Raw genomic sequence first — 21487 nt, 5'->3', positions numbered from 1 at the left:
AGGGAAACACAGAGAACAGAGAGAAAACACAATGTCTAATTTGAAAGTAATGAAATAGGTGAGAGGGAAGCAGTTAAATGATGATAATTCAATTCAATTCACTCAGTAATAATACATAAAATTCAGGTAAATCTGGTCTTCTCAGCATGGTTTGTAATGCAGTAAACGGTGTCAATAGTTAAGAGCTGACTCCTGCTTGATCTTCTCTTCTTCAGGTTTTTGAGTCCTGCTGCTGATGAAGGCTGTCAGTTTGTGACTGGAATTGTGGGTAAAAACCCATTACTCCTGAAAGAACTGAATCTGAGTAATCGTGTACTAGGAGACACACGAGTGAATCAACTCTCTGCTCTACTGAAGGATAAACACTGTACACTCAACACACTCATGTGAGTATCTTACATCAGTCAACTTGTTGTTTGTCTGTAGCTAGCTCTCTGCAGCTCTCTTGTGGTCACCACTGAAGCTAAGCAGGGTTGTGTCTGATTATTACCTGAAAGGGAGACCACATGAGAAAACTAGGTTGCTGCAAGAAGTGGTGTAAGAGATGGCAACAGGGGGAACTCACCCTGCGGTCTGTTTGGGTCCTAATGCATCTGTATAGTGATGGTGACTATGGGACATTCTACTAGAAACTGACATTTTCACGTATAAAAAATGTGACAGACTTAAGTTTGTCGTCCTCAAAAAAATCATACAAAACAAGCTTAAAATCTTACAGTTTAATGATAGAACGCATCCTCGATCACTGTCAGCTTCTCCTCCATCAAATGATGTCACTTCCGAGTCATAGCCTTAAAGCTGTATTGCACATATTTTATGTTAAATTGAATGCAAATGTAACAGGACTGATAGAAACATTGGGACAATTTTAAATTTATTTGTATTATATATTGCGTAGTATATATATCTCGTTAATGTATGAACTGTATTCAGTTAATAACATACAAATGAGTCAATGGTGCCTACACTTTATCTGAAAATGTCTTTATTTTTAATTATTCAGAGTTTTGTGTATTAACATGAACCACAATGTTTTATTTATTTATTTATTTATTTTTAATTTTTTTTCTTTAGTCTTTCAGACTGCAGTCTCAATGAAGAAGGTTATAAAGCTCTGGCTTCAGCTCTGAGATCAAACCCTTCACACCTGATAGAGCTGGATCTCAGAGGAAATGATCCTGGACAATCAGGAGTGAAGGAGCTCACTGAGTTACTGCAGGATCCACACTGTACACTGAAGATACTGAGGTGAGACATGAGGAGAATAAGCATGAAAGTCAATTATTTAAAGAGTATTTCACTAAAACAATAGGATGGGGAATTTGTTGAATCAAAATAAGTCATAAAATGTTAGTTGAGTTTAGCTGTGGTTCAATACTCAGTACAAAATTATAAACATAATCGGTCGCTGGATGTGCAGTTATTCATTTTGATGCTTTGATGATAAAAATGCTAAAGAAATATCATAGTTATTGTGGATACTGTAGAATGTTTTTTAGTCAAACAGTTTAAATGTTTCTGAAAATACTGCAATTAAACTTCCATCAGCTCAGATTCCCTGTAAATCTTTGACTGTACAGTAGGTCTGAAAGACTCCAGATCAGTGGTGTCCTGCAGATTTTAGCTTCAACCCTAATGAAACACACCTGAACCAATGAATCAAGCTTTGTCTAGGTATAATAGAAGCTTTCAGGCATGTGTGTTGAGGCAAGCTGCTAAAACAACAGGGGCCTGTTTCAGAAAGGAGGTTAAGTGAAAACTCAGAGTATTTTAACCCTGAAATGAGAGAAACTCTGGGTTTTCCGTTTCAAAATGGCAGGTTTGTTAAACTCGAGAAAGCAGGGTAAGTCAAGCCTGTTTCTGAAAGAGAGGTAACTTTAACTCAGAGTCAGTTACTTTGGTAACTTACTCTGTGAACCTAACCTGGTCAGGAGCAGGTTTTATTCTCTAAACTCAGAGTTTCTGTCCGTCTCCTCCCATTTTTTAAAGACAAAGTGGTATTTCTCGCCTTAGCTTTACGGTTCCACCCACCTATTTTAATGCTCATTTTGAATATGTGCATAAAAACGATTGATGGAAACATCATGATGCACATAACTTTTAAAAATATGCATAAAAACACGCACATAACTGAGTAGGATAAACTTTTATTTGTTAAAAAATATGCGCATAAACTATGATGGAAACACTTTAACTGAACAAATTACAGTATGTACATTAAAAAGGTCATCATATGATGATGAAAATGTGTGTGAATGGACAAAGCAGGCTGAGCACACTGTAACATGTCTTAAATGTTGTTTTGGTCATTCTAAAATGCCTTAACTGTTTCAGTATTAGTGTATATTATTAATTACCTCCGAGCGTCTGGAGCGTGTGAAGAGTCTCCGCGTCTCATGGCTTCAAACGCCCCCACGTGTTCACTGTGTGTCAGAATTGTCTTCTGAGGCGCAAGTACATTTATTAAATAATTAATTGACGCAGCTTCTTCTACCGCAGTAAATTCTGTTTTTACTGTTGATATTTGGCACCAGTTAATCAGGAAGTGACGATTTTGTTCTCTTTGACTCGTTGGATAGAAACGCTGCTTTATTCGTATCTTTTATGCAATATTCCAGTTTTGCACATAAATTTATGTAATATATTGGGATGGAAACATAGCTATTGCCTACCTTTTAGTCACACACAGAACAATAAATAATTTAAATTCACTGACCTTCGACATGTACTGTTAGTAGATTAATGGGATTATTATTCTTTCTAAAAATAATTTTTACTACTGCTTACCTTCTAAATATTATATCAACCTCTATCACTTGAGCAATAAAAAAGGCAGACACACAAGTGCACTGTTAAATCTATTAAAACTGATAAACGTGTATAAAAGTTTAGAAAAATTATAAACATCACACATTGCATTACTTATTTTATTATACTTATATTTAAATATTTTAGATCCAAAATTACGCATTAACTTGAGCAGCTGTTTTCCCAGGTTAACTGTTTCTGTTTCACTGATGGTTGCTTCTTTTTAAATATATACGCTCATAACTTTGCATGAGCACATCAAGTTCAGCTGGAGAAAGAAATGGTCATCTCTCTTTTTTTTAAGATGTTGCCATGGTCACTCGTAATATCTGCTCTCCATTGATAATGCTTTTTTATAGTCACGGTGTGCGCTTAACTCTGAGTTGGTCTACTCAAAGTTGATTGACCCTACTCAGATCAGCTATTCTGAAACCGAAAACTCTGAGTTTTTAATCTCTCGGTAAATCGACTCAGAGTTCAACTTTAAACTCTGAGTTGTTTGAACCTCCTTACTGAAACAGGCCCCAGAAAAACAACAGTTGTGTATTAAATGTGAGATTCAGTACGTTTCAATACTGAAAATCTCTTTCATTGAGAATGCAGCACTGTCCATCTATAACAGCAGCTGCAGCGGACAACAGCAGTTATGTGTGTTTGTAGAGAAGTTACTCACCCACTCATTCACTTATAAACTGACTGACGAGCTCACAATGAGACAATATCTTATATTTCCATTGTTTACAGATGTGCATGATGTTATACACTCCAGTATTTTTAGAAATCATGTGAAGATAAAAGATTTTATCATTCACCCACAGTGGCGTTCGTTTCTCATACTTAGTGTCAGTTTCAGAGCAGTGGACCAATCATAAGAACTCAGTTGCAGAACTAGTGTTGCATGCTTCTATTTATGGGGTTGCAATTTGGCATGGCAACAGCAAAATTGTGGAGCCAGTCCTGAGCACTGCTGTGTCACAGAAATGTGTTCTTTGTGAATGGCTCCTCAGATGTTGCACTGTCGATCTTTTCTGTATAACACTCACAGCACATCTAGACTGAAATGAACCGTGAGCATGTAACCCGAATCGTAAACCTCATATTGTGACTTTTCGAAGTGAACACATGTACCGTTACACCCCTACAAAGCAAACATTTCTGAACGTGTTTAGTTTAAAGCCAGATACCTTATGAGGCTTTAATTTCACTCTGTATTTTCCTGGAAAGCGTGGCAGTAGTTAAGAGCTGACTCCTGCTTGATCTTGTCTTCTTCAGGTTTTTGAGTCCTGCTGCTGATAAAGGCTGTCAATTTGTTACTGGAATTGTTGGTAAAAACCCATTACTCCTGAAAGAACTGAATCTGAGTGATCGTGGACTAGGGGACACACACGTGAATCAACTCTCTGCTCTACTGGAGGATAAACACTGTCAGATCAACACACTCATGTGAGTATCTTACATCAGTCAACTTGTTGTTTGTCTGTAGCTAGCTCTTAGCAGCTCTCACATGGTCACTCACTAAAGCTAAGCAGGGTTGAGCCTTATTATAACCAGGATGGGAGACCACATGAGAAAACTAGGTTACTGCCAGAAGTGTTAGAGAGGCCAGCAGGGGGAGCTCACCCTGCCCTCTGTGTGGGTCCTAATATTTCACTAATTCCATTCAGGAAGAGAAACTTGTATAGTGTATACATTCATTCCACACAGACTGATATATTTCAAGGGTTTATTCAAGTGTATTTCTTTCAATTTTGATGGAAAATAATGAAAACCCCGAATTCAGTAAATGAGAAAATTGTAAAAAGGTTCAGCATTGAAGAGACACGAGTGAATCAACTCTCTGCTCTACTGCAGGATAAACACTGTACTCTCAACACACTCATGTGAGTATCTTACATCAGTCAACTTGTTGTTTGTCTGCAGCTAGCTCTCTGCAGCTCTCTTGTGGTCACCACTGAAGCTAAGCAGGGTTGAGCCTGATTATTAATTGAATGTGAGTGGTGTTAGAGATGCCAGCAGGGGGAACTCATCCTGCAATCTGTGTGGATCCCAATGCATCTGTGTAGGGGTAGGGACTCTATACTGTCAGTGAGCATCGTCCTTTAGATGAGACGTTAAACTGAGGTCCTGACTCTCTGTGGTCATTAAATCTCCCAGGATGTCCTTTAAAAAAAGCAGAGATGTGATCCTGGCATCCTGGGCAATCTTGTCTACTGGCCTCTGTGCATTATGGCCTCCTAACCATCCCTATAAAATAATTATTGTTACAAGAATATAATTTAATTATTTCAAAAATACACACATCCTATCTCAAGTACAAATACTAATGTTTAAAATGACTAAAAGTACTGTCAAACAAGGTCATCACAAATAATAAGAAATCGAGTTTGTATTTGTGCTAAAAGTTATCATACATACCTATTCATGTCATAAAATCACATAATTTGACTTTACTTGCTGAGGCACATGGCATGATTGTTTATTTTTAAAACTTTGAGTATAAAATGTTTTCAAAAACTGAAAAATCTCTGACAAATACTTTCAATGGTTTAATTTAAACTTTTAGATTTTTATTGAAAGCTTATTCATACCATTGTCTTTTCTCTTTCTGTCTTCAGTCTGAGTTATTGCAGTATTACAGAGGAACAGTGTGTGATCCTGACTTCAGCTCTGAAATTAAACCCATCACACCTGAGAGAACTGAACCTAAATGACAATCAAATAAGAAACACAGCAGTGAATCTCTTATGTGACGTACTGAAGGATTCACACTGTAAACTGGAGACACTGAGGTGAGAAACATTCATTCAATGATCATTTATTAAACATGTTTTAGTAATATTTTATTTAGTCTTCAAATTATAATTTTATAACCGCCATAATCACAATGTTTGACTTGAAGAGCAATATATAAATACTAGGGATGTAACGGTATCAGAATTTCACGGTACGGTAATACCTCGGTATGAATGTCACGGTACGGTATTTATTGAATCATTTACAGGAAAAAACAAAACTTATGAAAATACTCCAAAAAAGTGCCAAAAGTGTCAATGACATACAAATTAGCCATCTATCTGTAAGCTTTGAAACAGGAACTTCAATTTTAATAACAAAAAATTATTAAACCATGTAAAAAAAATAAAGTTTCAATTTAGTATTGTTGAAAACTCATCACATTCAACATTTAATCACACTCAGCCCATCTACCCAGATGAGAGCTCTGCTAGTCGGACTTCTCATCAAGCATCTCCCGCTGGATCTAATCTCACTATATTTATTAAACGGGATATATTTTATTTATCTTGTTGTCTTTATCTAACGACATATTCCCTGACTTTGGTCAGTGGAATCTATTACTTGTTCTCAGGTAACGTGTTTTGGCTGAGCGCAAAGAGAAGTTAATGATTAATGTAACCACGTACATTCTGTATATTGACTGATCGCTTGCCTTTATTTCCTATAATGTATAAACTTATTGTATGTTATACTTTTAAAATGGCCATTATCGATTCTTAAAACTGATACTCAGCAAAAGAGAGGCTGTGTTTCGTATTTTCACTGAAATTGAAAGGAGGCAGTTGTTATCGGCTCCGTTTTGTTATAAATAACCACACAGTGAAGATGACGCTCATCTTATGCAGCACGACGCCTCAACATTTCTGCTGTCTAAGTTGCTAATATTAAAATGAAAATAGGCAGTTCCTTAAATCATGTTTACATTTTATTGTTGAGAAAGTGAAACAACGAAGCCAGGGTGATGTGAATGAAGTTATAAAGTACACTGTTCCCTTTGAAGATTTACCCGTGTCCTCGGTATAATCTGCTTTTCCATATCAAACTGAGAAGAAGAGACTGCAGCCTTGATCAAACTTGCGAAGTCTGAACTTACACGGAGATAAAGCAGGTCGCACACCAGAAGCGACGCTCGGCGGCGCGGCGCGCCACGCAGCGCCATGTATTTTAGAATTCTAATCATAGGTTTCTATCAGGATACACACACCGGCGGCGCCCGGCGACGGCTCAGGACGCAGTTCATTTTTCAGCCGCGCCACAGAGCGCCATCTGATTAGTTTCATGTTAAATATCATTCGAATGTGCGCGTCTGGTGTGCGATACTTTAATCTGTCATGTACGCGCCGTGTCGCGGCGCCGAGCGGCGCTTCTGGTGTGCGACCTGCTTTAGAGTTTTCCAGCTCTTTTCATCCCCGCTTCTAGCAGCACACTCCATTTCCGCATTACTGGATCTGTAGCAACAACAGACCGCAAGGGATGATGGTCAAGCATGGGCTGATGGCAATTGTAGTTTTCGTTACCTTCCGTTCGCTTCATTCGCCTGAGCAAATTTTCTCAGAAGACCTATAGTTTTACCGAGTCATGCGACTTCGGTAATATCGAAAAAAATTAATATTGCGGTATGACGGTATTTACAATACCGTTACATCCCTAATAAATACCAATGGTTAATGAGATGAATGTTACGTTTTCTCTTCATTCTGAGCCTGAAAACTTTATTATGATTAAAATGTGAAACTTCAGTGTTGGTGTTTATTTTCAGGCTCAGTAAGTGTGATCTGACAGAGGAAAGCTGTTCAGCTCTGGCTTCAGTTCTCAGATCAGACACCAGCAGTCTGAAGGATCTTGACCTGAGCAATAATAATATGCAGGATTCAGGAGTGAAGCGGCTCTCTGATGGACTAAAGCACAGTAAACTGGAGAAACTCAGGTGAGCTGATGTCTAATACATTCAACATCTCTTGAAAAACAGAATCTTCATCTAGACTTTTACACTTATTGGTATTATGCAGTTAATAAACATATGAATGAACCTAAACTTGTAGTGATTCAGAGTTTTGTGTATTAACATAAACCACAATGTACATTTATTTCTGAGTTTTATTTCCTCTAGTCTTTCAGACTGCAGCATCAGTGAAGAAGGTTATAAAGCTCTGGCTTCAGCTCTGAGATCAAACCCTTCACATCTGACAGAGCTGGATCTCAGAGGAAATGATCCTGGACCATCAGGAGTGAAGGAGCTCACTGATTTGCAGCAGGATCCACACTGTACACTGAAGATACTGAGGTGAGACATGAGGGAAATTAAAGTGAATTATTTAAAGAGTGTTTCACTAAAACAATAAGATGGACAATTTGTTGCATCAAAGTCAGTCATAAAAATGTCAGTAGAACTAAGTCTTTTGCACAAAGTGGAGGTACGTATATTGTCTAATACTGCACCCTAGTAGTCATCTTCAAACTCTTGAGTCGAGTTCCTCTTCCCAGGCCCTGCTAGTTTTAATGTTTTGAGAATTAACCTTTGACAAGATAATTGCGTATATCTTAGAAATGATCTCACTAATATGAGGATTCCATTTAAATACCCCTTCCCATGGGGAACTTGTAGGCAGGGAGGGAAACACAGAGAACAGAGAGAAAGCACAATGTCTAATTTGAAAGTAATGAAATAGGTGAGAGGGAAGCAGTTAAATGATGATAATTCAATTCAATTCACCCAGTAATAATACATAAAATTAGGCAAGGAGAGCCCTCCACTTGCCTTCCTTCTTGATAATAAAGGCTCTACTTCCAATCCACATTGCTTATAGGAAGAAATTTGCCACAACAGAATGAGCCTCGGGGGAAACCAGAGCGACACGAGGAGAGCATGCAAACTCCACACAGAAATGCAAACTGGCCCAGCTGAGGCTCGAACCAGCCATCTTCTTGCTGTAAGGTGACAGTGCTAACCATTGAGCCACCTTGTCACTCTGCATCATTGATCTTATTTTTAATAAAATATGCAATTGAACAGGCAAAGTTTTATAGAGATCAAAATACTTCCTTAATTGTAAATAAAGAAAAACTTTCATATTTCTCCAAAAGCTACAGGCCTATGTCTTTGATTTCCTCAGAATTAAATATTTTTGCAAAAGTACTTGTAAATCGAATCAAGCCACTGGATCAGACAGGTTTTAATAAAACGTAGACAGGCCTCTGACAATATCAGGCATGCTTTCTATGTTCTTTAACATCCCAACATTTTCTATCATCTAACATCCCAGCAGCAGCAAGTTTGATAGACTTGAATGGAGTTGCTCATTTCACAATTAAAAAAAAATACATTTTGTCAGTTTTATTTGCTACTTAACAGGTTTTTTCAGTTTATTTGCTTTTCCATTACATATTTCAAAACCCCAAATCTGTGACTAACACATTTTGCAACAACTCTTTCGAAACATCAGTATTCGACCTTTTTTGGTATATGGTTGTTCATGTATTGTTTTCACAACTTGAAAATGTGTGAACTAAATAAAAATAAAAAACTACCTCACAACGACACAGTGGCTCAGTGGGTAGCCCTTTTGCCTCACAGCAAGAAGGTCACTGGTTCGAGCCTCAACTGAGTCAGTTGGCATTTCTGTGTGAAGTTTGCATGTTCTCCCAATGTTTGTTTCCTTCGGGTGCTCCGGTTTTCCCCACAGTCCAAAGACATGTGGTAAAGATGAATTGAATAAGCTAAATTGACCGTAGTGTATGTGTGTATGAATGCAAGTGTGTATGGGTGTTTCCCAGAGCTGGGTTTTGGCTGAAAGAGCATCAGCTATGTAAAACATATGCTGGATAATTTGTTGGTTAATTCCACTGTGGTGACCCCTGATTATTAAGGGACTGAGCCAAAATAAAATGAATGAGTACCTCACACTAAAGGTCAACATGTTAAACATGCACATGTTGTCAGCCACCATGGAACACCTTGTGTCATTTTCCCAGTATGCACGGTTTTCTGGCATTTTGTTTCCTGAATCTAATCGTGTTTTTCTTACTTCAAATTTACAACCTTAAAATAAGATCAAGGGCGAGGCAGTGGCGCAGTAGGTAGTGCTGTCTCCTCACAGCAAAAAGGTTGCTGGGTCGTTGGTTCGAACCTCGGCTCAGTTGGCGTTTCTGTGGGTTTCCTCCGGGTGCTCCGGTGTCCCCCACAGTCCATAGACATGCAGTACAGGTGAATTGGGTAGGCTAAATTGTCCGTAGTGTATGAGTGTGTGTGTGAATGTGTGTTTGGATGTTTCCCAGAGATGGGTTGCGGCTGGAAGGGCATCCGCTGTGTAAAAACTTGCTGGATAAGTTGGCGGTTCATTCCGCTGTGGCGACCCTGGATTAATAAAGGGACTAAGCCAACAAGAAAATGAATGAATGAAAATAAGACCAACATATGATATAAACATCTTGTTACAGCTTATAGTTATAAAATAGTTTCAAAATACATTTCATTAACAATTTATTTATTGTGACGTTATTTAATTTTTTGTTATATGCTTTGAAATGAGTAGTAGAAAATTTAGAACACTAAAATAATTTAGTCAGCTAAATTAATTGAGCAGTTTGTTTCCATTTTTCTCAATGTGACAAATATGTCACATCAAAATTCCACCTACTGTTTTAATGTTATCAGCCCGATGTCACACATATCACCGCAATATCTTCGTACCTTGTTTTATATCAGTTTGTTCAAGAAATGTATTAAAATCATGGTAAGTGTGATCTAGGTGTCAGGGAAGAAAATGAGAGGATTCAGGTGCAGGTCAAAATACAGTTTTATTAATCTTGCTGACTGGGCAATAACAAAAAACCTCCAGCAGATGGAGCTGGGGAACCCACAGATGGATAAAAAATCCAGGCAAAAATAAAGAAATATATAAGAAAACCAAGGATGGCCTCTGGAGGGCAGACGACAGTCTCAAGCGTCAGTAAATAGGGTTAAAGCAAAAGAAAACTAAATGCAATTCCAATTGTCCCAACAGGAGGCGCACGGCAATCCAAGCCGTCACTAGATAGTCAATGCAAAAAGAAAATGAAAGCAATATAAAAATGTTCCAGCGGGAGGCGCACGGCAATCCAAGCCGTCAGTCAGCAAGGGGTTAATGCTGCATTGCCGGCAGCCAGGACGAGAGAGAGTAGGTAGAGAGGAGATCGCTGGTGGAACTGCGCTGGTAATGCGGAACTGGAGCAGTAAGTGCCGAGAGGTGAGGAAAACCCAGTTGATCTACTGCAGGGGTGATCTGACTAAGGAGAAAAAAAGGCTAAAATTCAAAACAACAATTAAAGACTGGCACTGGAGCCTAAACAGTAGTAAGACGAGACAAGACTGGACCAGATCATGAAACAGGATCATAAGGTAAGACACGCGAATGATAAGGTACAGGAAAGTGAGAAAAAGAGGAATAAATAGGGAGACTAATGAAGGGAAACTACAGACAGGTGTGAATGAACTAATGATCTAATGAGTAGAATGACAAGTGGGTGGGGTGAGACAGCAGAGCGCATGGCGATCTGTCAAAATAACGCCATGTGCACTGAGAAAACAAAACAAATGAATGTGACGACAACATGCAGGTGACAGACCATGACAGTACCCCCACCCCTAAGAGCGCCAACTGGCGCCTCAGGGGAGGGGCTTACCCCGTCGCTGGTGAAAGTCCATAATCAATGCCCGATCCAGAACATGCCGAGCCGGAATCCAACTCCTCTCCCCAGGACCATAACCCTCCCAGTCCACTAGATACTGAAAACCCCGGCCCCGGCGTCTGACATCCAGAAGTCTCCTGACACTGCATGCAGGAGAGCCATCCTCTAGGCGAGGGGGGGAGGGGCAGGGGAAGAGACAACAGGGTTAAGAATGGATCTAAACACAGGTTTGACCCTGGATACATGAAAAACAGGGTGTACCCGACCAAGAGTGGGAGGCAACTTGAGCCGAAGTGCCACCGGACTCAAGACCTTGGTGATGAGGTACGGGCCAATGAACCTGGGAGCCAACTTACGTAAGGCTACCCTAAGAGGCAGGTCCTTGGTGGATAACCATACCTTCTGACCACACACATATTCAGGTGGGGAGGTCTGGTGACGGTCGGCTGCTGCTTTAGTCCGTCTAGAAGTCCGAGCCAAGACCTCATCCAGGTGCGACGGCACCGTTGGACAAAGGCCAAGGCAGACGAAACTGCAGCGTCAGGTTCCTGTGAGGAGAAACAAAGGAGGTTGATAACCCATGGAACAGAGAAATGGGGACATACCAGTAGACGCTACCGGCAGGGAATTATGGGCGTACTCAACCCATGAGAGCTGTTGGCTCCAAGAACAAGGATTCTGGGAGGTCAGGCAGCGAAGGGTTCTTTTGAGATCCTGATTGGCTTGCTCACATTGCCCGTTGGTCTGGGGGTGCTTTAGAAAAACGGTCCACTACAGTCATGATGACAGTGTTTCCTCTTGAGGGGGGAAGGCCAGAAACGAAGTCAAGGGCCAGGTGTGACCATGGACGAGAGGGAATGGGCAAGGGCTTGAGCAGACCAACAGGGGCTTGGTTAGAGGTCTTGTTCTTGGCACAAACCAAGCAAGCCAACACAAACTGCCTGACGTCCTGCCTCAGAGAGGGCCACCAAAATCGCTGGCGGATGGCAGCCAGTGACCTCCAAATTCCTGGATGACAAACCAGCTTGGATGCATGCCCCCACCGGAGGACCTCGGAACGCAGCGCAACCGGCACAAACAGCCGACCCTCCAGACACCCTTCTGGCACCTCAATCCCTCGACCGGCCTTAGTTGCCTGCAGCTCAATGCCCCAGGAGAGAGACCCAACCACTACTCCCTCAGGGAGGATGGGTCCAATTGGGGACTCCCCACTGTGGACCTCGAACAGCCGAGAAAGAGCATCAGGTTTAGTATTTTTGGACCCTGGCGGGTACGAGAGACTGAAGTTGAATCAGCGTGCCTGGCGTGCGCTCAACCTCTTGGCCGAACGGACTTATTCAAGGTTTTTTATGGTCCATCTAGACCAAGAAGGGATGCACTGCTCCCTCCAGCCAGTGACGCCACTCACCCAAAGCCAGCTTGACTGCCAACAGCTCTTTATTACCTATGTCGTAATTACGTTCTGCTGGGCTCAGGCGATGGGAGACAAAGACACAAGGATGCACCTTCCCATCCTTGGGGGACCGCTGAGATAGGACCGCGCCTACCCCAACATCAGAAACATCAACCTCCACAATAAATTGTTGTTCAGGATCTGAAATAGAAAGGAACGGAGCAGAGATGAAACGGGACTTAAGAGCATCAAAGGCCTCCTGAGCCTGTGTATTCCACCTGAACATAACTTTAGTGGAGGTGAGAGCCATTAAGGGTGCAGCAATCTGACTAAAGTTTCTGATGAAGCGCCTATAGAAATTGGCAAAACCCAGGAAACGCTGCAGAGCCTTGCAAGTGTTGGGGACTGGCCACTTGGCAACGGCCCTTACCTTAGCAGTATCAGGTTTTATTCCCTCAGCCGAGATGACATACCCCAGGAATGTAACCGACTTCGTGTGAAACTCGCACTTCTCCGCCTTAACAAAGAGTTGGTTTTCTAATAGTCGTTGGAGGACCTGACGTACATGATAAGTGTGTCTGTAAAGAGGATGAGAAAATGAGAATATCATCCAGGTACACAAAAACAAACTTGTTTACCATGTCTCTCAGCACGTCGTTGACCAGGGCCTGGAAGACAGCTGGGGCGTTGGTCAGACCAAAAGGTGAGACAAGATATTTGAAGTGTCCCGTAGGGGTATTAAAGGCTGTCTTCCACTCATCCCCTTCGCAGATGCGCACCAAGTCGTAAGCATTATGGAGGTCTAATTTGGTAAAGACCTGGGCTCCCTGCAACAACTCAAAGGCAGAAGACATAAGAGGTAAGGGGTACCAGTTCTTAATTGTGATGTCGTTCAGCCCTCTGTAGTCGATACATGGACGCAGGTAGCCGTCCTTCTTCTTTACAAAGAAGAACCCTGCACCCGCAGGTGATGATGAGGGACGGATGAGACCAGTATTAAGTGATTCCTGAATATACCTGTCCATAGCCTCTCTTTCTGGACCAGAAAGGTAATATAAGCGACCCTTGGGTGGAGAGGTGCCTGGGAGGAGGTCAAAGGCACAGTCGTATAGTCGATGAGGAGGAAGAGATCCAGCCCGAGCTCTGCTAAAGACCTGGCGAAGACCATGGTACTCAACCGGGACCTTAGTTACATCAACAGCCGCCTCCTGCAACACAGAACACAAAGAACCAGGAGACAAGGCAGAACCTAAATAAGAAGCAAGACAAGACTGACTCCAGGCCAACACAGAATTTCCGGACCATTCAATGTGAGGACTGTGCCGTACCAACCAGGGATGCCCCAAGACAATAGTGGAACCTGGTGAATCAAGAAGGTACAGTTCAATGTCCTCACGGTGATTGCCGGAAACAACAAGACTTTCATGAGGGGTGATGTGGGTAATGGTAGAGATGAGCTGACCCGCTAACGACCAGACAGAAATAGGAGAAGGGAGGGGGATGGCGGGGATACCCCACTGCTTGGCAGTAGAACAGTCCAGGAAATTGCCTTCGGCCCCAGAATCGAGCAAGGCAGAGCAGAAGTTAAGGAATCCTTCATGTTGTATGGTGACAGGCAACAAGGGTGCGAGACAGAGGGGAATTCAGACAGGGGGAGGCGCCCACCAGGATTCCCCGGTTTACTGATGGGCCCTGGCTTTTAAAGGGCACTTGATGGCAAAGTGCCCCGGTTTGCCACAGTAGAGACACACGCCACGTGCTAGACGGTCCCTCTTCTCCTGAGGCGTGAGGCGCATACGTCCCATCTGCATAGGCTAAGGATCGAAAGAGGGGGGAGTAGAGGAGGCTTGTTGGGGGAAGATGTCATCAGCCCTCCAGGAAGAATGGACAGACAGCCACTGGCGGCGGCGGCGAAGGCACCCCTCCACACGTAGAGTCAAGTCAATAAGAGTCTCCAGGTGACGAGGAAGCTCATGAGAGGCGATCTCATCCTGGATCTCCTCATTCAGACCCTCAAAAAATCTGGATCGGAGGGCCCCTTCATTCCAGTCACAGGTGGCAGCCAAAGTATTAAACACAATTGAATAGTCGGTGATAGAGCGGCCCTCCTGGGTCAGTCGTGCCAACCGGGCAGCCGCCTCTTCTCCCCGTGTCCCGACCGGTGAAAGAGCTTAATCATTTCATCCTTAAAATCATCAAAAAAAAAAAAAAAACTGCAGAAAGGTGCCCTGGCATCCCAGACTGCAGTGCCCCACTCACGTGCTCTCCCAGTGAGCAGGGTCAGGACATATGCCACTCTGTAGGCCTCTGTGGCATAACGGCAGGGTTGCAGGGCGAAAACAAGACCACACTGCGATAAAAAGGCCCGACAGGAACTGGGATCTCCATCATACGGAGGTGGATTGTTGGCATGGGGCTCTGGATCGTGGTGGTGTGTGGCAATTGGTGAAGCAACCTGTCTGGGTCCTGCAGCTTCATGCTGGAGTGACTCAATTCGTGCGTTGAGCTTGACCACTTGGGCAGTGAGCATCTCCAACTCTCTGGAGGTGGTGGTGAGCTGGGTGGCATGTTGATCCAGGAGTGCACCCTGCTGGGCAAGCGCAGTTCGCATCTGATCCGGACCTGCTGAATCCATTCTGACCTTATCGTTCTGCGCACGGCAATCCAAGCCGTCAGTCAGCAAGGGGTTAATGCTGCATTGCCGGCAGCCAGGACGAGAGAGAGCAGGTAGAGAGGAAGTCAGCTGGAGAGGAGATCGCTGGTGGGCGTTAATGCGGAACTGGAGCAGTAAGTGCCCAGAGGTTAGGAGAACCCAGCTGATCTACTGCAGGGACGATCTGACTAAGGAGAAAAAAAGGCGAAAATCCAAAACAACAATTAAAGACTGGCACTGGAGCCTAAATAGTAGTGAGATGAGACATGACTGGACGAGATCATGAAACAGGATCGTAAGGTAAGACCAGTGTTGTGCAAGATACTTCCAAATTGTAATACATTACATATTACTTATTACTGTTATTTAAATGTAATCCCTTACCTTACACTATTACTGTCTCAGAATTGTAATATGTTACATTACTCTTATATTACTTTTTAGTTACTTTCACCAAAATAACTACAGAATTAGAAATTAAGATTATAAAATTCTATAATGTTTTATAATGAGCATTTTACATCTAGTAGAAAGTAATTTGATGTATCAGAATGACTGTGACCTCTCCAGGCTACTAACAATATAGTATATTATTGGCAATGTGAAGGCTCAAGACAATGCAAGAAAGCATGACAGCCAGAATCACAAATGATCTGTTAAAAGTATGGTAGAGGTAAAGTGATTATCTGGCAATATCTGTGAATGGCTTGGCTATATTCACATTAGACACAACAGGCCGATATGTAAACTCCAATGCCATGACAAGATGCTGATTTTGTTTCTTTTCTTATTGTTGCCATTATTGTATTTACTTTACATTCAGTGGTTTACAATACAAAACCGTCCTGCACAAAGTGAGCATGATGAACAGCTTTCTCAGTATAATGTTTGTGCACCGATTTCCTCTGTTTGTGGACAAAACTGCTTGCGAGCTCTCACATACGCTGCTCGCGCACAAATTCTCACAATCTCTCAAATATGCACAGCTCACGCACAAATTTTTTTGCGTGCTCTCAGTACACTGCTCTCTCAGTGAGATTATATGCAAACTCACAATTTGTGTCTTGTGTTCCCTCTTCCTTTCGAGCTTTTTGATATGATTTATATTAGTACACTATTTATTAAAAATAACCAAAATACTAAAATAGACTTATACTTTTTAATCTAATAAACTATAACATTTTTGGCTGTATATTATATGATGAGATATTTCCAGTTTTAAACACCTAACGATACTGAGAATAGACGTTGGATGTAAATAATACATTTTATTTGAAAAACATTTATTAAACATCCAAAAGGTGCACCGTACTAATCAAATAAAAAACATTTAGACAAAAATAAAAACTAACGCAAGCAGAAATGTACCTAATAGAAACACTTGATAAGGTATTATAGCCTACTATACAATTCACTCTTCAAATAAATCTCATTATCAATCACATTTTATCATGGCAACTAAAATAAAGTGAACTAGTGTCTGTTGTCTTCCACATTGTTGATGAGATTGTGGAGGACATTTTCCCTGTCATCCTCTTCATTTTGAGAAGCTGTTCCACAGGGCCACCGAACGCACATATTGCTATAATACTATAGTTGCTATGGTAACACAACAAGTGTAATATAAACAAATGATCCAGTGCTGTAGTTTTTTTTTTTTACAATATAAGGTATATTGTACTACAATTCACCACACTTTACTGTGGTAAAACTAGACTTTATATTTAATTTAAATATATTATATTTAATAATTAACAGTATGCTTAAGCATTTATTGTAAATACTAGCCTAAAACATAGGCAGTATACCTTACACTCAAAAACACTAGTATTTATTATAGAATTTATCCTAACCTGTAGGTAAATAGTGTTGCAATATATAAACCATATAAACATTATTGAGATAACAATTAAATAGGAGGATCTCTGAAGAGCAACAGCACGAAAGGAAGAGGAAACACAAGGTACAGATTGTGAGTCTGCATCATCTGATGGAGCGAGAGCAGTTCGTTAGCACGTGAACAGCCCAGACGTGTTGAGTGAACGTGAGGAGTTTGGTCCACAGAGGAAACCGGCACGTTCACTCGCTCGTATTACATGAATGAGCTTACTACATTTGTAAGTGAAGTAACGCCATATGCACTTACGTCCATCTCGCGAATGCACTGTCTTATGCCATTTTCATCTATTTGCCGCTTTCCGCTGCGCGTACTGCGAACCGGGCTGAGCCAAATAGCCCGGACCTTGAGCTCAGAAGCTGAAATCATTCCGCGTTCTAAGTAAAAAGGTCCCATAGACAGAGGGAGATTAATGACAACACGCGCATATATTCTCTAGTCACAAACAGGAAATAGAACTGCGTTTTAAAAAATTTGTTAATGTCTTGCGGGCGAAAAGTTTGTTGTAACGCACGCATTACTGAACATGTACCGAGTAAAATATTACTGAAAATGTATTAGTAATACCTTACACTACTGCGTTACAGGAAAATGTAATACATTACTGTAATACATTACTTTTGTAACGCATTACTCCCAACACTGGGTAAGACACGCGAACGATAAGGTACAGGAAAGTGAGAACAAGCGGAATAAATAGGGAGACTAATGAAGGGAAACTACAGACAGTTGTGAATGAACTAATGATCTAATGAGTAGAATGACAAGTGGGTGGGGTGAGACAGCAGAGCGCATGGCGATCTGTCAAAATAACGCCATGTGCACTGAGAAAACAAAACAAATGAATGTGACGACAACATGCAGGTGAAAGACCATGACACTAGGATGTTATTAAAACATTAGAATAGTTAAATGGGTCAAAACATACTGTAGCGAGGCAGAGGGAAAACACAAACACAGTAGATGATGTTACAAACAATGCCCCGGAGGTTGCTTTTATTTACAAGTGGTAATGGGGTGAATGAGTGCTCTTCTTAAAGGTGCGTGCTCAAGTGCTCCGGGGAGATGGTGAAGACTGGTGAGAGGTATGGTGTTGGATCGGTCACGAGCTGGATTCGGCTGTGGGAGAGACAGAGAGAGACAAGCGTTAGCGCAGGGAGTCATGTGAAATGAAGCTCAGTTTCCTCCTGTGTGGGGCTGGCTTATATCTCTCCCTGGCTGATGAGGTCCAGCTGTGAGCGATCCGGGGTTGATGAGTGATCCAGCTGGTGTGGATTTGTGCCCAGGGCGACGTGGTACTAGCCGACTCGCTACATTCCCCCCCCCTTAGCGTCGTCCTGGTCCTGGGTATTCTGCGAAGGAAGAGCAGTGTATTGAGAGGGGGGGTAGAATGTTTTGACAGACCTGCCCATCCTGACCAGAGCCGTGAGAGTCCGTCTGCGTTTCCGTGGGAGGCCCCGGCTCGATGTTGTACGTCAAAGTTGAAATCCTGGAGCGACAGGAACCATCTGGTGACCCGAGCGTTGTTGTTCTTTGCTGTAGCCATCCACTGTAGCGGGGCGTGGTCGGTCACCAGAGTGAATTTCCTGCCAAGGAGATAGTACCTTAGCTCCAGGATTGCCCACTTGATCGCCAGGGCCTCCTTCTCCACCGTTGCGTAGCGGGTCTCTGCGGGGGTAAGCTTCCGACTCACGTACATGATGGGATGTTCTTCATCGCCGTGGACCTGGGAGAGGACCGCGCCCAGGCCCGAGTCGGAAGCATCCGTCTGAAGAATGAAGGGGCAGCCGAAGTCAGGTGCGTGCAGTACCGGTGAGGACGTGAGGGCCGTCTTTAGGGCTCGGAACGCATCGTCGGCTTCCTTGGTCCATCTTATCCTCTCCGGCTGCCCCTTTCTGGTCAGGTCTGTCAGAGGGCTGGCTATGGATGAGAAGTTAGGTATGAAACATCTATAGTAGCCCGCTAACCTCAGAAATGCACGTACCTGGGTCTTTGTGGTGGGTTGTGGAGTTTCTTGTAGTGCTTTGACCTTGTTTTGTTGTGGCTGTATGAGACCTCGTCCAATGTGGAACCCGAGGTATCTGGCTTCGGCTAGACCCAGGTGGCATTTCTTGGGATTAGCTGTGAGCCTAGCCCGTCGAAGATCTAAGAGCACCCTCCGTAACCGGGATAAATGTTCCTCCCATGACTCGGAATGGACGATGAGGTCGTCCAGGTATGCTGCTGCATATGGCTGGTGGGGCCTCATTAGGATGTCCATCATTCTCTGGAATGTGGCTGGGGCCCCGTGGAGCCCGAAGGGAAGAACCCGGTATTGCCAGTGCCCACCGGGTGTGGAGAAGGCGGTTTTCTCCTTGGCGTCGTCACTTAGTGGAAGTTGCCAGTAACCTTTGGTGAGGTCGATAGTGGAGATAAATCGGGCTCCACCCAGCCTATCCAGCAGCTCGTCCACCCGAGGCATGGGGTACCCATCGAACTTGGAGATCTCGTTGAGTTTCCTGAAGTCGTTGCAGAAACGGAGGGTGCCATCGGGTTTGGGGACCATCACTATTGGGCTGGACCACGGGCTACGGGATGGTTCGATGACGCCTAACCTTCTCATCTTCTGGATCTCCTCGTCGATAGCCAGCCTTCGAGCCTCTGGAACTCGATAAGGCCTTTGCCGGACGATGGTGCCAGGTGGAGTGATAATATTGTGCTGGATGATGGTGGTTCGGCCCGGTTTCTCCGAGAACACATCCTTGAACTGACCAACCAAGGCTTGCAGCTCCGCCTTCTGGTTTGGTGAGAGTTGCTCACCTATGTGGACAACGGGAAGAATTTCTTCAGTGAAGGCAACGAGATGACCTGGAGCTGCAACCCACTTCTTCATAAGATTTATATGCCAAGAGCTGTTCTTACCGTCTTCGTCCCGGCTGACGGACTCGATAATTTACCGGCCCTACCCTTTCTACCACCGTGTATGGTCCCTTCCCGGATGCGAGGAACTTCGAAGTTGTGGTAGGTATGAGTATCATCACCTTGTCTCCTGGGTGGAACTCTCTGGGTTGGGCGGGCCGGTTATACAATCTCTGCTGGGCGCGCTGGGCTTCGGTCAGGTGTTGTTTGACGATGGGCATGACTTTCTCGATGCGTTCTCTCATGTCCCGTACGTGTTCAATCACCGACCGCTGGGTGGCTGGTTCCTGTTCCCAGGCTTGACGAGCCACATCCAATAGCCCTCGGGGTTGGCGGCCAAACAGCAGTTCGAAGGGGGTAAAGCCTGTGGAGGCCTGGGGGACTTCCCTGATACCAAACAACACGTACGGGATCATGAGGTCCCAGTCGCGCCCGTCCTCTGCCACCACCCGTCGGAGCATCTGTTTCAGAGTCTTGTTAAATCGCTCGACAAGGCCGTCAGTCTGTGGATGGTATACTGAGGTTTTTAGTTGTTTTACCTTGAGGAGGTGACAGAGGTCTGCCATCAACTGGGACATGAAGGGGGTGCCCTGGTCGGTCAGTATCTCTGTTGGGATTCCCACTCGACTGCATAGCAGAAACAGCTCCTTCGCGATGGCCGATGACGTGGCTTTCCTCAGGGGAATCGCTTCAGGATATCTGGTGGCATAATCGAGGATAACAAGGATGTGCTCATGTCCCCGGGCCGACTTCGGCAAAGGCCCTACCAAGTCCATACCAATTCGGGTGAAGGGCACATCGATGATGGGTAGTGGTATTAGAGGGCTGGGGGGTGGTCGTTGGGGAGACGTTCTCTGGCAGATGTCACATGCCTGGCAATACCTCTTCACTTCCCCGTCTAGCCCCGGCCAATGGAAACGATCGCGGATCCTTTTCACCGTGTTGGCCGCTCCCAGATGTCCAGCCATCGGGTGGGTATGTGCCAGTTCTAAGACCGTCTCCCTCTTGGTCCTCGGAACGACCAGTAGTGTCTTCTTTTCCCCCCGCCTCTCTGCGACACAGTACAGCAGACCATTTTCCACAATGAAATGTGGGAGGGGGTGAGGGCTGGGAAGTCGCTCATTACCGTCGATGATCCTTACTTGTGGCCAGCAGTGTTTGAGCGTTTCATCTTCCCTCTGTGCTCTGCCAAAATCGCCTCCTGCGGTTATCTGTTGAAACAGATCAAAGTATAAATTAGCTGATATGGATGACTCACCCCCTCTGTCGCTCTCGGTGGTCATCAGCGCTGGTTTGCGGTCCCGATGAGCCCGTGGCTTGTTCTTCTTCTTTGAACGAGCCGATGGAGCGTGGTGGTGAGTTAGGAGTTTGTCGA

General features: G+C 43.6%; 1 protein-coding gene across 10 annotated transcripts in view; it reads left to right on the top strand.

Moving 5' to 3' along the window:
* The window catches only part of LOC147838420 (uncharacterized), an 82102-nt gene that overhangs the window by 22033 nt on the left and 38582 nt on the right, over positions 1–21487 (top strand). For 8 of the 10 annotated variants that reach the window (XM_087303912.1, XM_087303909.1, XM_087303908.1 and 5 more), the window contains 6 exons: positions 216–386; positions 1075–1248; positions 4081–4251; positions 5424–5597; positions 7364–7531; positions 7715–7888. In XM_087303912.1, the coding sequence (XP_087160038.1) occupies positions 216–386; positions 1075–1248; positions 4081–4251; positions 5424–5597; positions 7364–7531; positions 7715–7888 (1032 nt within the window). The remainder of the gene's footprint in view (positions 1–215; positions 387–1074; positions 1249–4080; positions 4252–5423; positions 5598–7363; positions 7532–7714; positions 7889–21487) is intronic. The other 2 variants (XM_087303910.1, XM_087303911.1) reach the window with 2 other exon arrangements.

This window comes from Danio rerio, chromosome 22 (genome assembly GCF_052040795.2).
Source record: "Danio rerio strain M-AB ecotype USA chromosome 22, GRCz13ab, whole genome shotgun sequence".
In the NCBI taxonomy this organism is placed as follows: domain Eukaryota; kingdom Metazoa; phylum Chordata; class Actinopteri; order Cypriniformes; family Danionidae; genus Danio; species Danio rerio.
The sequence above is the reverse complement of the archived record's forward strand: the minus strand, read 5'-3'. Positions and strand labels throughout refer to the sequence as shown.